This window comes from Panthera leo, chromosome D4 (assembly GCF_018350215.1).
Source record: "Panthera leo isolate Ple1 chromosome D4, P.leo_Ple1_pat1.1, whole genome shotgun sequence".
Taxonomy (NCBI): Eukaryota; Metazoa; Chordata; class Mammalia; order Carnivora; family Felidae; genus Panthera; species Panthera leo.
In genome coordinates, this window is record NC_056691.1 from 58,903,566 (window position 1) to 58,918,676 (window position 15,111).

The 15,111-nt window shown below is 49.2% G+C and overlaps 1 protein-coding gene and 1 long non-coding RNA gene across 2 annotated transcripts in view; one reads left to right on the forward strand and one right to left on the reverse strand.

The window, feature by feature from the left end:
* Positions 1-241: 241 nt before the first annotated feature.
* Positions 242-15,111, reverse strand: part of FBXO10 (F-box protein 10) — a 52,903-nt gene continuing 38,033 nt past the window's right edge. The window contains exons 5-11 of the mRNA XM_042913586.1: positions 13,442-13,578; positions 9,044-9,114; positions 7,152-7,304; positions 5,985-6,254; positions 4,044-4,357; positions 2,731-2,912; positions 242-742 (exon numbers count right to left, since the gene is read on the reverse strand). Of these exons, the coding sequence (XP_042769520.1) occupies positions 568-742; positions 2,731-2,912; positions 4,044-4,357; positions 5,985-6,254; positions 7,152-7,304; positions 9,044-9,114; positions 13,442-13,578 (1,302 nt within the window). The 3' untranslated portion in view covers positions 242-567. The remainder of the gene's footprint in view (positions 743-2,730; positions 2,913-4,043; positions 4,358-5,984; positions 6,255-7,151; positions 7,305-9,043; positions 9,115-13,441; positions 13,579-15,111) is intronic.
* On the forward strand, positions 2,837-7,173 carry LOC122205312. Its single transcript, XR_006195994.1, has 3 exons — positions 2,837-2,973; positions 4,162-4,251; positions 6,908-7,173. It is a non-coding gene; the product is annotated as an uncharacterized LOC122205312 (long non-coding RNA).

The window sequence follows — 15,111 nt, forward strand, 5'->3', positions numbered from 1 at the left end:
TCCCCCTCACAGTTCAAGTTTAAGTTGAAGGGAACCAAGTTCAACTCCTCCAGCCTCTGCAGAGAGCCAGGAGCGTGTGGCCATGTGCTTGTAGGGATCGAGAGAGGTCCAGGAAAGGGGAAAATTCTGGGGCAGCTATCTCTTTCCACCTTACTAGAATCACCTCCTCCCTCAGGAGTAAATCTGCTCTTCCCTGACAAGAGTCTGGGTTTGGTGTGTGTAAAACAACACTTCCCTGTCATTCAGAGAGACCTGACCAAAGCTTTAGTATCGTTTTTCCCCAACTCTTCATAACTTCTATAAGAGCTTGAGTGACAGGAAACCCACCAATCTGTTTCTTTTCTTAGTCCCCAGGAAGCCCGGAAGCCTGTTTTCTCCGGGGTGCAGTGAGTAGGAGGACTGAGAGAGGGCCGGAGCCCCTCAGCTGCTGCTTTCATCCCGATGCTGCCTTGACCTCCTAGCTCGGCTGAACACCCATCAGAGCCCGAGCCTGAGCTTGGGTATGGGGTTGTTGCTCCTGGAGTCTTTGCACCGCCCTTAGCCGCCCCACGCCGCGGCTCCCCTTCCTTACAGAATGGTGCAGAAGACGCTACGATTGCTGTGGTAACCACCTTCCACGCGGGCAGTGATCCTCGTCGCCATGGCCGTCACCTTCTGTCCACTGTGGGCTGTAGAGGGGCCTCGGAGAGAACTTTCAAGGTGAGGCCTTGCTGGTGGGTTCACCAGGCGCCACGTATCAGACCTAGAGGTGCAAAACGACAGTCCATGAACTGTGAGAGTCTGGAGCATTTGCCGAATGCCCCACACCATCTCACCTTAGGCTCGAGATACAGGTGTTCAAAATCTGGGTGTCGGTTCTGCCTCCAAATCAGTGATAGCTCAAGGAGGTGGGATGTGTGGGAAGCTAGGGGGCAAAAGTCCTGCACTCTAGTTCCAGCTCTGCATGTAACCTTGGACAAGTAAGCCTCAACTTCCCCATCTCTATAAGGCTCTGGAGAAGGTCGGTGACTTTTTCTCTTTCATTTCCCTCCTAGGTGTATGACCTGCGTGTATACAGAAGCTTTAGTCATAATCACCTAAAATTAGGAACTACATACCCTTCAGCTGACAAACGGATAAACAGTGTGGTCCATCCATTCAATGGAACGCCACTTGGCAACAAACAGAATGAACAACATGTGACACCACGGACAAATCTCAGGTGCATTAGGCTACGTGAGAGCAGCCAGGCTCCAAAGACTACATACTGTGCGATTTCCTTAAATGACATTTTGGAAACTGCTATAGGGGACAGGAATTGGTAGGTTTCCAGTCCCTCAGGATCTTACAGAGATTTTGAAGGGTCAGGGAAAGCTTTGGTCGGGGCTTTCTGTCATTTGAGTTACAAGGGACCACCTCTTACCCCAAATCCTAAGTTGCTTAAGCCAGTAACCATATATTCTGTGCATTTTTATGATGATTCTGTAACAACGAGTAGGACTGTAAAGGTGTGGATGGTGAGGAGCTAGCTACTGTGTCCAAAGAATTGCCAGCATTTGAGTCTGGCAGCAGACAGCAAGCTTGGACAGGAAAATCAGGACTCAACAGTGCATGGTGGATAATGCAGGCTGCCAGGTCTGTGCTATCTGTATCCTGGGGTCTCCAAAGGGACAGGAGGAAGCAGACCCCAGGGAGTCCACGATATGATCTGCTGGGATCATATCTGCTTTTCTGTCCAGAAAAGATTAGAATTCCTTTTTTTTTTTTTTTATAAGTTATGACTGTATAAAACATATATGAGGTTTCCTCAATATTTTTGCTGAGCGTGTGTAGAATTAAAAAAGGAATAGAGATCATTACTACAGGAAAAGGGGACCCATCAAAGGTTTCTGACCAGGGCTGTGACATGAGCAGAGCCGATTTAGACGGATACATCTGGCAGCCAGGGCTGTCACCAGTGCGAGAGGAATGTGGCAGCAGTGGTATAACAGTTATTACCTGTATAACCAGTGTAGCAAAGCACCAACCAAGCAGAACAGAGTCCATCCATTCACCAGCAGAACAGCACCTTGGCAACAGGGGCCAGAGGTCAGGGTGAAGGGTGCTGAGATGTGAGCAGGGGTGATGGCAGTTGGGGAGAAAAGGTGCCTGATATAGGCACATTTCAGAAGTGGAATCAAGAGGACCTAGTAATGACTGACTGAACTCTGATGTTAGGGAGAAATCGGTCACAGAGGTTTTGCTGCCAGAATAGATCAGATGGTGAGGTCACTGAAATGGGGAGCAGGGAGGGACAGGGAGGTTCAGGGAAGATAAGTGTGAAGCAGTTGTACACGGAGGCAGAGGTATCATAAATAAGTGACAGCAGCAGCAATGAACGTCTTTGTAATACCTCAGATCTTGTGCTAGGTCGCACGATTTGACTGTATCTTAAATTGGTGCTACAAAGCAGACGTTGTTAACTGGATTTTACTAAGACTCAAGGTGTTGAGTGCCTTGCGCAAGAAACTGGCAGAGCTGAGATTTAAAATCACACCCCCCTGACTCTTAAAGCCTGTTCTCTCCCAAGGAGGCAGACGCAGGTCCTCAGCACCGGCCTGACTAAAGTCCGAGCACGGGCCTTTAAGTGACCAGAGCCAGAAGCTGGCAGGACTGCAGGGAGCAAAGACAGCCAGCATCATTGGGCCTGGCTTCTCTAGTTGCCTCCCTGTGGTTCTAGAAGATTGGTTTAGGCAGATCCCAGACACTTACTTTTTCTTGAACACCAAGAACTTGTTGTTTTGCATGATACATTCTCGGTTGTTTGAGATCTGCTGAAAGATCGTCTTGCTGGTCTTGCCCTGGAAGATGATGTTCTCCTGCACCAGGGCCTTGGCGCGGCCCCGCACTGCAATGCCGTAGGCCCGGAATGAATGGATCCGGTTCTTTATCACCTGGGAGAGACAGCCAGAGCTTGTCACACCCTGGGGACTCCCAGACTGGTTGGGGAGCCAGGTAAGTGAAATACCAGTTATAAACCTGAGGGGTAAGACATTGCTAAGGTAGGTCAGCATTGAGCCATGGGAGCTCAGGGAAGGGATATTGAGATCAGGTAGGAGAACCAGGGAAGGCTTCCCGAAGGAGGTGATGGGTAAGTGGTAGAAGTTTACCAGGTGCAGAGCAGGGAATGGCTGCTCCAGGAAGAAGGAACAACGTACAAAGGCCTGGCAGAAAGGAGAGACTGTACCAGTGGCAAGGACCACTGGCACCTCGACTGAGGCAGGAGCGTGTCCCTGCTCCTTTCCTCTGCTTCCACAGTGCCCAGATGCAGAGCCCAGGAAATTCTTTACTCCTTGCCGGAGTCACTACTCATGAAGCTGCAGAGCCAAAAAGAGGCCTCGGGATGGTAATTTCTCAAGTGTGGGGACTGGGTCGGTTTGGCACCCAGTGTAGTGCTTTGCATAAAAATGGAGCTCAGAGCTCATCTCTGGGGGCGTGGACAAAGAGGCAGAGGAGCATATAGGAAGTGCTGTGTGAGGTGGGGCGGGGGCGGGGGCGGGGGGGGGGGGCGGGGAGAGGTGGGAAACAATAGCACCTCTGGTGTCCAGACAAGGGGTACCTCAGACAGGCTGGGGGGTCAGGGAAGGCTTTGACAGCCCAGCTGTGGGGCTGAGGCAGACAAGGGGGAGGGTACCGCAGGGACGCAGAGAATAGTGTGCACGCAGGCCCCCTCATGAAGCACCCAGTGCATACTAGGTCCTGTGGGAGATTGTTCTGTTAGGGGGAGGGGCTGAAATAGCCCTGAGCTGGACCTGGAGACCACAACGATACCCCTGGACACACCCCCATCCTAGTTCTCTGCTGGTTATCTCCTGTCCATCCTTCAGGGCTTAGTTCACATTGTCCCTCTTCCTGTGTGAAGCCCCACCTGTGTCTACCAGGCTGGGTTTGCACAGGAGGAATGATGTCCCTTGCAGTGCCAGGTGCCTCGGGCTTCTCAGTAGAGAGGGTGCAAGGGCTGTCCTAGGGCTGGGCCCTGTGCTGGCACATGCAGCGCGCGCGCACGCACACACGCACACACACACCTTCGTGTCGGACCTGGGCAACAGCTGCAGCCCACTGCCCCGGTTGCCAATGATGTCATTTTCGATGACCACGGTGCTGTCGCCCTTGGTGATGATCCCATGGCCTCTGTTGTCATAGATACCATTGCCCCGGAGCTCCACCTTGCACTGGGCCTCGACCTTGACCCCACTCTGCCGGTTGCAGGAGATGCTGTTGCTGGCCACGCGGGTGAGCTGGCTGCTCTGGGCTACAGTGATGCCTCTGTCTCCGTTAGCATGGATCACGTTGGTGAGGACGTGCAGCGCCTCGCTGCTCTGGACGTACAGTCCTGAGGCTGCGGGTGGAGGGGTTAGGGAGCAGGGTCAGTCCTGACAACGGCAGTCAGGAAAAACCCTGGTGGAATTGTGCATCCCGGGAGAGAGGTGGGGAAGAGGCAGCAACACTCGGAACCAGCCCTTGGGAGTCACATCTTTCAGGATGGATGACAAACCGAGCAGGAAGAAACCCTGGAGCATCAGGGAAATTCTGTTCCTTCTGAACTAAGTCCTCAGTAAACAGGAAAAGGTGATGAAGGCTGCTTTGGCTCAGCTGCCCATGTGGCTCTCCTGTGCTGGCCTGCTCCTACGATATTGTCATCTGTGATGGGGCGCTCACTCCCTGCTTAAGTCTGCCTGTTCCCCCTCCAGACAGGTCCACCTGCTGGACAGCTGTTCTGCATGTTTCTCTTCTTGTACTGGATGGCATCTGCCTCCCTATTGTTTTGGGAAATTTTCTTTACAAGGGAAATTCTGTAATTTTATTAAGTATCTAAAATGTTCGAAATTTGGGAAAGAAAATGATGTTTGGGGTTGTATATGCTTAGAGACACTACATGGTTATAGAAAAAAAACCCCACAAAATCAGCAGGCTTAGAGCCGCATGGCTTGGTCAAAAAGAGACAGCATGGCAGGGGGACCTGGAGGTGAAGAGGAGGAGGACTCCCCAGTGGTGATATCCACCCACAAGAGCAAGAGGCATTGGCAGGAGGTTGTGGGGAGGACGACACCAGGGGTCACATGGGAGTCTGAAAATTCCAACCTCTCATGCCACCTGCCTGTTGCTTCTGTCTGGTGGAGAATAAATCAAGTATCTGTGAATTTATGTGGCTTTGCCTGTCCTACTGGACAGCATGGCCATGTGGAGAAAGCCTGAACTAGGAGTGGACAGAACTCATCTTCTGCTGGCTCCCACTTTCCCTGCCCTCTGCCTTCCCCAGGACAAGAGCTCGCTAGTGTCCAAGAGCCTTCTTTTAACAAGACTTCCTTCATCAGCCCTCTACAGTGGCTCTAATCATCCTTCAGGTTTGGGAGCCCTGGAGTTAGATCAACTCTGTAAGTTGTTGTTTTTTTTTTTTTTCTTTCCAAATTTAAGATAACCTGTGGATTTAAAACCCACTCTTATCTCTGTACAAGAAAGAAAAATTGCCAATTAAACCACGATATGCCATCAATTGGAAATGCACATTATTAGATGTTAAAATGTGGGGAACGTGTCTCAGATTGGAAATGTATATGCCGGGTGTGGGATGTGGGATCTGCTGGGGCAGGGGTGCCGACAGACTGGGATTCAGCTCCGTGCCTCAAGTTCACAGCCTGTCAGAGTTGACAAAACAGCCACAGAAACATATCCAGTCCCAGGCCCCCAGGAAGTGCCAGTGGGGTGAGAGGGTAAGGGTGCATTCACAGTGGGCCTTGAACTTCAAGTTGTTTGGGATGTGTGGATGGGGGAAAGGAGATTTCAGGGAAGAGAAACAGCATGAGCAAGGTGACATAGGGGGGCAGGAAAGGTGGATTTAAGTTCAGGGAAGGTGATGGCCAGAGGTCCAGGGTACTGGGTAAGTGGCCAAAAGCAGTAGCCAACCAAGCGGGAAGGGTCCTTAAGACAGTGTGAGGACGGAAGGCTCTGGAGCAGGGGATACTCACCTCCGTTGTGATTAATACTGTTGGACTCCACGAGAGCTATGGCGATAGGCCGGCGCAGTGGGTCATCGTCCTTCTCCAGCTCTGTCTCCCAAAGGATGGCGTCCCCATCCTCGCTGAAGTTCTCCTGGGCCCCGTGACCTCCAGGGAACTCACCAGAACCCTCCTTCTGACTAAACACTGCCACTCCATATAGGCCATTGTAGCTGACGTGGTTGCTGGTGACGTGGGGCAGGCTGGACGACATCATCCACACACCACAGCCCTTATTAGCTGGGATGGTGAAAGGGGCTGGTCATGGACACTGAGCAGCGGGTGAGGCAGCACCCAGTGTCTCCCCAAGAGGTGAAGCAAAGATGGCACTGGCCTGGGAGACAAGAGTCCCTGGCGTGCTAATGGCCTTGGACAAATCACTTTATGGCTGGAGGCTTCACCTTCATATAAGAGGGTAACAACCAGGTCAGTCTCACAACCAGGATACTTCCATAGGGTGTAAAAGTGCTCTGAGAACTGTCAAGGCCACAGTTCCAGAGCACAGAAGCCCAGAGTGACACTGCCAGAGGGTCCTCAGAGTTCACCCAGCCCAACCCCTTCCTGCATAGAGATGGAGGTGGCCTCAGTTTGAATGCCAGCCCTATCACTTCCTAGCTGTGTGACCTTCAGCAGGTTATTGAGCCTCTCTGTGTCTCAGTTTCCTTATCTTTAAAATGGGGTAAATAACAATAATTAGAGATATGGTCCAGAGAGTAAGGCTCTGCTCAAAGTCACAGCATGAGCGAGAACAGTTTCTTTTTTAGGACTATCCTATTTCTCCCATTCTATTTCTAGTTCTCTAGATCAAAAGAAAGGGGTAAGAGGAGTCAGATGCCCACATCAGTGCCTAAATGGCTCCGTCCTTACACAACTCCTGACTTTTGTGATTTTAGATGGGGATGAAGCTCTCTGTTTCACCGATCCCGTGGGTTACAAGGTGATTGATGAGAGGCTCTTGTACTCTGAGAGGGACTGTGTCGCTGTGGCCTGAGATCAACCTGTTCTTCAGGAGGTCTCTGAGGCCCAGGGAAGACTGTGACTTTCTCAGGACCCACAAGCTAAAGATGGAATTTGGGCTTCCTGCCTCCCTGGCTGGGCTAGACCCAAGACCCGTTCCCCCAGGAACATGCGCCTCACCATAGATGGTGTTTCCTTCTATCAGTCCTTTGCCTTCGTCTCCCACGACCACACCATCTGAGTAGCCGAAGCAGATGAGGTTGCTCCTGAGGACGGGGACTCCTCCTCGACGGATGTCTACACCTCCCCACTGATTCTCACGGATGACATTTTCTATGGAGAGGCAGAAGAGAGGGTCAAGACCCAAGGACCACCCACACTGGCCATGAGGACTTAGACAGCTGAGAGAAAGGACCTTCTGGACCAGGACACCAGGCCTTGCCTTGTCAACAATCAGCATCCCGAATCTTGCTTGGTATTTGGCTTTTCAGGGACTTGAGTGCTGTCTTCTTTCCTCAAGGGCAAGGTTTGTATCTTTCTTGTGCTCTCTTATATTCCTAATACCCGCTGTACCTAGTGGCCTTAAGGACCAACAACTAAGAATAAACTGGCTTTAGAGTCTCTGGACCAAGGCCAGGCAGGGCTGTTCGGGGCTGTTTCTAGGAGGGCTGAGGCAGAATGCAGCCATTCCCCCACCAGCCTGGGGAGGCACAAGCTGGTCCTTCTCAGGCTCAGCTCTGGACTGACCACAGCCTTCCTCTCCTCATCCACCACCTCTCTGGGAGTGGGCCGAAGAGTCACAAGTCAGGGGGTTGGTGCTGGGATACTGATATTCCCAATACTACGGCTGGGTAGACTCTCAGTCTCCTGAGACTGGAGTGCAATGGCCCAGGAGACTCTATGTGACTGGCCCCTTCCCGCCTCTGTGACCCTGTCTGACTTGTGACTCCCTGCTCCTCCTTCACCACACCCAGTCACACCAGTAACCTCTGCTCCCCAGGCATGCCAACTGTATTTCACAGGTGGCCCTGCTTATAATTCCGGTTCTTTTCTCAGGCTTTGTCCTGTCACCCAGGTCTGGCCTTCTCAGAAATGCCTGCCCTGACCACACAATCCTAAATACCCACATAGTCCCTCTATCACTATATTTTAATTAATTTCAATAAATTATTTCAATTATTGCATATAAACATAACATTTTACATATTATATATTTACATATAATATACATTTATGTAAATATATCAAAGTTTATAATTATCTCTAGAGCACTTATCACTCACAGATACGCCTCTTGTGTGTGTGTGTGTACATGTTTATTTTCCCCTAAAATGTCAGGAACCCAAGGGTTGCTGTTCACAGAACTGTTCTGTTCACTGATGTATCCCCGTCTCCTGCATACCTTGTGTGTTCAATAAACATCTGATAAATGAAGGCAGGATTCAGTCAGAGGGATTTACTGGACCAACCTCTTTTTATGTCCCAGGTATGGCTATGCTCCGTGCTGAGGCTACAGTGATGTACCACACCGACTTGATCCTTGTCTTAGCGAACTTACCGCCTTATATTAAAGGAGACTGACCTTACACAGATCCCTAAGAAATTAAGTAAGACGTCCCACAGAGCATGCCTTCTGGGTACAGCGAGTGTTTATGTGTACAGTGGGAGGTCTGGGCAGGCTTCCCTGAGGAAGTGACATTTAGGCTGAGACCCAAAGGATCTGCTCGGCAGGTGTTGGCCAGGTGGAGGGGAAATGGGGATGGGTTTCCTGAGCAGGCATAAGCCCATACAAAAGCCAAGAGGAAGGATTCAGTGTGTGTGCCATAAATGTTTCTGACAGTGTTATGTGAGCCTTCCAGTGAGATCCTGTAAGCAGCGGGCCTGGCAAAGAGCAGACACTCCCTCCCTGTTAGCCCTCCTTGAGGCTGGCATGGCCAGTGTACAGAACAGCAACGAAGACAGAAGGTGGCCAGGCTGTTGAGGTAAAGAACTGGGCAGGGGCAAGGCCGGGGATGTTGGCTCAGCTGCTGGTTGCCTGGTTGGCCACGGCTCTAGGCATTTCCCACCCTTACCTGTGATGAGGCCTTTGCCATTCTCGTTCACTGCTATGCCAGCTGCACGGCCCTTAAAAATGTGGTTCCCGCTAAAATGCAAGGAAAAAGAATAAGATGAGACCATTATCATATGTCAAAGCCAATGCCTGCTCAGGTGACTACCTTCTTTTGTGGCCTTCCCCAAACAACACAAGTCCACAGGGGCATAAAGCATTTCTGCAGTCCTAGAAGCCATTTATAAATCTTTAGTGAACTTGCAGACAACTTGATCCAGAACTAAATCAATAACTATGCCATACAATCACAATGCTACTCGAGTTTCTGTGGCCTCTTGACTGTCGCTCACACGCAAGCTGTTTGAAACGCATGCCATCGTGGTGCACAGGTGACAAGTCCACAACTGGTCATGTCAAGGATTCCTAGGAAGCTGTGTTAAGCTTCTTTGGGCGTGATTTGTGCCCAAAGCTGAGTCAGAGTCTCTGCCTGTAATGAGCCTACAATCCCTGTTCATATCCAACAGCTACTCTTTATCTTATTTTCTGTTAATCACCTATCCCCTGAAAGACAACATAAAATGATGACATGCCTTAAAAAAAGAAAACCAGATTTTTTAAAAGGGGGTTTTGAGAGTATCAGAGGATGTGTATGTGAGACCTCATGGGCTGGCTGAACCACATGTGGAGGATACAGGAAAACATGCTCCTGCTCAGAGAAACACGCAGCCCTCACTGCCATGGAAAGGCCTTGCGAATGAAACACCAGACACCTGAGCATGTTAAGGACATGCATTGTCTCTGCACCTCAGTTTCCTGCCTGTTAAAACAAAGCCAGTCACACCTGGACATTAGCACAATTGGGTTATCCCTGGAAGACACACATTTGCTGTTTGTTATTTTTACTAACAGGAATGCTGTGACCTCCTTTCTTCCTAGAAGGGCACCTGCCTCCTCTCTTAGGAGACAACCCTCCTACTTCCTACCATGTGGCTGAGGGATTTAGGTCCAGTATTCACCTGGCTCTTTAGAGCCTAACTCAGGGCCTGGCATCCAACAAAACATTACTGAGTAAGAGTTGGCTAAGTTTTCCCATCTCCTAGGGCAGGGTCCAAATGGTTTACATCTTTGGGGAAAAAACCCGGCAAAGTATGTTGATGCTGGGGAAGCCAAATGTCAACTGCACCTACCTATGCATCTGAGTGGAACAAGAGAAATCATTTGTTAAAGACATCTCCATTTTTGCCCTCAGATCTAAAGAATCTGTTTTGATCTGGTTACAATTCAGTCAGCAGATGGTTACTGTGGGTTTCTAGAATTCACGGTCAGACATAGTCCCTGGGCTAGGGCATCCATATTTCTGAGAGCTGTGCCATAGCAGCAAATGCATGGCTGGTATAGTTTAATACAAATCTCACCTCCAGAAGAGACCTGTGGGCACTTGGAGAGTGTATGTATGCAGGAAGAGCAAAACAAAGATAAAAGAGGGATCAGAAAACATTTAGGAAAAGGGGACAAATCATTGTTCCAAGAACCAATGGTAGGATGTTTATGGCAGATGAGAAAGTTTGAACCCTGTGCTTCCTTGAAGCCAAGGCAAAAAGAGAAACACAAAGGGTTATAAAACTCTCACTGGCAAAAAAGACTGCCATGGCCTTATCCAGGCTACTTCGGGGATTTCAAAATTCATTCTGTACCCTCCCCCAGATCCCTACCTTCCATCACAAAGAAACATAAAGGGAAAAAAACACAACCTATTCTCTCAAAGAGGTTCTGGTTTTTTGTTTTTAAAGATTTTAAGTAATCTCTACACCCAACAAGGGGCTTAAACTCACAACCCCGAGATCAAGAGTCGCACATTCCACTGACTGAGCCAGCCAGGAGGAGCCCCTCAAAGAGATTCTGTTTTAAAAACCAAGACACTGATCTGACTGTAACAGTCCTTGCTCAGAACTCTTCAACAGTTCCCTAGCACCCACAGGGTAAAGTCCAAACTTCCCAGATTTGGTGTGTGACTGCTATGACAAATTACCATACACACAGTGCCTTAACACAACACAAATTTACTACCTTCTTGTTTAGGAGGTCAGAAGTCCAAAATGGGTCCTACAGGACCAAATCAAGGTGGCAGCAGATTTATGTTCCTTCTGGAAGGTCTATGGGGAATCTATTTCTTGTCCTTTCCAGCTTCTACAGGTCGCCCATACTTCTTGGCCTACAGTCTCATCACTCTGACCTCTGCTTACTACTGTCACATTTCCTCCTCCCGACTGATTCTCTTGCTTCCCTCTAAGGATCTTTATGATTTACAGAAGAGCCTACCTGGATAATCCATGATGGTCTCCCCATTTTAAGGTTATTAATTTAATCACATCTTCAACATCTCTTTTGCCATGAAAGATAACATATTTGCACGTTCCAAGGGTTAGGAAGTGGATTGATCTGGAGAGTCATTATTTTGCAGATCATACTCGGTATCAGAGGTTCTGTGTTCCAGCATCAACCTGCCTTCATAGGCTGCTCTTCTACTCAATCTTCTGGGCCTCTTGTGGCAGACGCACCACATTTCATACCATTTTTCCAAGACACATCCTGGAATTTCACTGCCCCTGAGCCCAGAATGCCATCTCCCTGGCCACAAAATCCTACCTATCCTTTACACACAACTCGTGCCTTCTTCCCCTGACTCGCTCAGCTGAAACTATGGCTGGCTCCTCTGTCATTCTGTCACTTACACAAAGACCTATTAAAGCACTTGTTTTGATGAGTCTCCCTCATGGTTGTGGTCCATCTCCGGCATGAGACCGTAAACACCATGGAGCAGAGACTGTTCTTACACACTTTTTATATCACTGTCCCCTTACATAGACAGTAAACACTTACATGTGTGTTAAATCTATAGCAAGCATATGTATAAACACATACTCTTAAGGTAATAATGCAAAAGATGGAGAAAGAACTCTGTGACCACTAACTGTTTTCAGTAAGATGTCTGTAACAGTCAAAAATAGATGCCTAACTAGGGCGCCTGGGTGGCTCAGTCGGTTGAGCCTCTGACTTCGGCTCAGGTCATGATCTTATGGTTCATGAGAGCCGCGTTGGGCTCTGTGCTGACAGCTCAGAGCCTGGAGCCTGCTTCAGATTCTTGGAAGAATGTCTCCCTCTCCGAAGAGGGATGTCTCCCTCTCTCTGCCCTTTCCCCGTTCATGCTCTCTCTCTGTCTCTCAAAGATGAATAAACGTTAAAAAAAAAAAAAAAAAAAATAGATGCCTAACAGTAATAGGACTGGTTCAAAAATTATGGAATATCAAAAAGATGGAATGTTCTGAAACTTTCCAAAACTGATAAACGCCATGCAACAATATGGAAAAGCACATCTGGAATAATCAAGGGGAAAAAACACTTCAGAATATATTTGCTGCGCATTTGTTCCAGTTATTTTCCTAAAGCAAGACATAACTGTGTGAGTCTTCTGTTTCAAAATTTTTAAATGCCACCTTCCTCAGCTGGGTCCACATAAGGCTTCCTCCTCCAGCCCTGAGCTTTCTTCTCATCACCTCTTCCACTCTGCCACGGAGATACAGATCATGCTGCAGCAGCCACAGGACCCACAATTTTCTGGGATAGTCCCAATTTAAAACATTTTATACCAAGATCACAACTTGCGTCAGACAGGTTCTCAAGCCACAGTGGACTATTAGCCAACCCCTGAATCTGCCGTGTTCTGCTGCCTTTGTTCATGCTGTTTCTTTTACTAGGAATGCCCACTCCCATATCCATGACAGTCCATGTTCTACCTACAGTTCAAAGTCCAACTCTAACGCCCCTTTGTAAGGAGGCCTTCCCACATCCCCCCAGTAGAATGGTTGTCTCCCTTGGGAGCACTTCAGTAGCATTTATCAGCCTGCCCCATTCGAGAGCTGGGATGGCAGCCCCATGCTCCCGGCAATGCCACTGCCCCTTCTCGCCTAACAACTCGCATGGCTGATCCATCACAGCACGCTTTTGTGCTGAGGCCAGATGCAGCCCCTGGATCTTAACACAGCATCTTAAGTAGCTGCTTTCAACCGAACAGAGTTGTCAGGTAAGTGGAAATCTTTACGCCGTCTCTGTCTTAGAGTTATTTCTGGTCACGTATGTCTTCCATGCTAGAGTGAGCTCTGGGGGAGCAGAGTGCTCCTCTGTTATCATTATTAGAGGTGCTCAGTAACGTCTGCTGAGTAGAACTGGTAGGAAATGCAAACAAAAGTGCCTGTGTTACTACAGTGGGATCGGGGTGGAGTCTCCTTTGCTTGCTTTGCTATACTGTTGTTTCAGTCAACAAAAATGTTTTCAAATGGAGGAAAGTCACAGTGTAGGAAGCAGAGATCAGGGAGGAAAGAAGGGACCGTGGCTGAGGATGGTCTGGGTACAGCACACATACCTCACGACTGGATTTCCGTGGTACAGGATATAAATACCAGCCTCCTTATTTGAAAAGATTTGATTGTTCCGGATGACGCCTTTCCCATTGCCAAGGACAACAATGCCAGAACGAAGGCCGTGGTGGATCTGGTTACACTGCAAGGGAACAGGAGACACCAAAGAAGACAGATCAGACCTGCCAGCAAGAAACCGAGTGCTCAACTGCCAGCCCACAGCAGGGCCGGGGTGAACACAGTGGAGAAAGCGCCCCTGAAGCCCCCTGCCTAGCACATGACAAAGTGAATGGGCCACGCTGCTGCCCTGGTGCACACATGCAAAGCTGTAAGTGAGAATCCAGAGAGAGGAGTCTTCACTGCCCCGCCTCTTGCTCTCCATCCGCAAGGCATGCTACTGAACGCTGCTGAGCCTCCAGAGTCCTCCAAACACAATACTCCAGCCAGGCCACACGGTCCAGGGTCCAGGGAGCTCAGCACCCCACTACATGACAATATTGGCCACGTGCAGTCCCAAGCGGGCCACCTCCAGGGAAGAGTGAGAGCCATTTGGCTCCTACTCCCCACTTCCCATTCAGGGAAGGCCTGTGGAAAGGTGTGGCTCTGGTGAGCCTGATTGTTCCATGGGGCATGAGATCACAGAAGCTGTATGTGCTACAAACAAAGACCCTTAGATTTATTTCGAATATCTCTTTGTACGCATGGGGATGCTGGCCGAAGGCCATACAGTATGCAGCAGAGCCAGATCTGAAACCTAGTTCTCCTGCTTCCCAGTTAGCTGCTTTTGCGCAGCGACATTTTCAGGTCATAATAAATGATAACAAAATTGTTTCACTCTGTTAATTTAGAGCCTAAATACATTCCTATACTTAAACCAGGAAGTTAGCTGTTTCTCTTCCAAAACGATTTCACAGAAGCAAAGTTCTAGTTTGCTTTAAAACGTTCCACGCTGTAAGCAATCCTATTCTTACTCACTTTCCAGATTTTCTCCTGAAGGATTTGGCAGACTCACCAGGGCAACCACTGCCTAACACAAGTCCCTCACACGGTTGTGAAAAGCGAAAAGCTTGGAGAGAGAAGCGTAAGCAGTGGCATTTCCATCCCCACACCCTTTCACGAAGCCAGGACAGAAACATAACGCCCCCTTCCCCTCCACCTGCTAAACTGGCCTGTCCCCTCTGTCCCTGGGAAGGCAAACTCCTCTCATCTCTCTGGCAACAGTGGCATTCATTTCCTCAGGCAAGGCCGTGCATCAGACGCCAGCTGCATGGCAGAAATACAGTGAGAGGAAGGGGCTGAAAGAGGACGCTGGCTAGGCATGTCTTTTTAAATATAGTTAGGAACTTTCCTTCATCTGCATAGTTAGGAACTTTCCTTCATCTGCATTGGCGAGGGTGGATTTTTTTTTTTTTAATGTTTATTTAGTTTTGAGAGAGAGATAAGGAGCACATGGGGGGTGGTGGGGTAGAAAGAGAAGGCGACAGAGGATCCGAAGCAGGCTCTGTGCTGACAGTAGTGAGCCCAACGTGGGTTTAGAACTTACAAACTGTGAGATCGTGACCTGAGCCGAAGCTGGATGCTCAACCGACTGAGCCACCCAGGCACCCCAAGGGCAGTCTAATATAATGGGTTAAGAACATTGACCCTGAGTCAGGACGGCCTGGATTCAAATCCC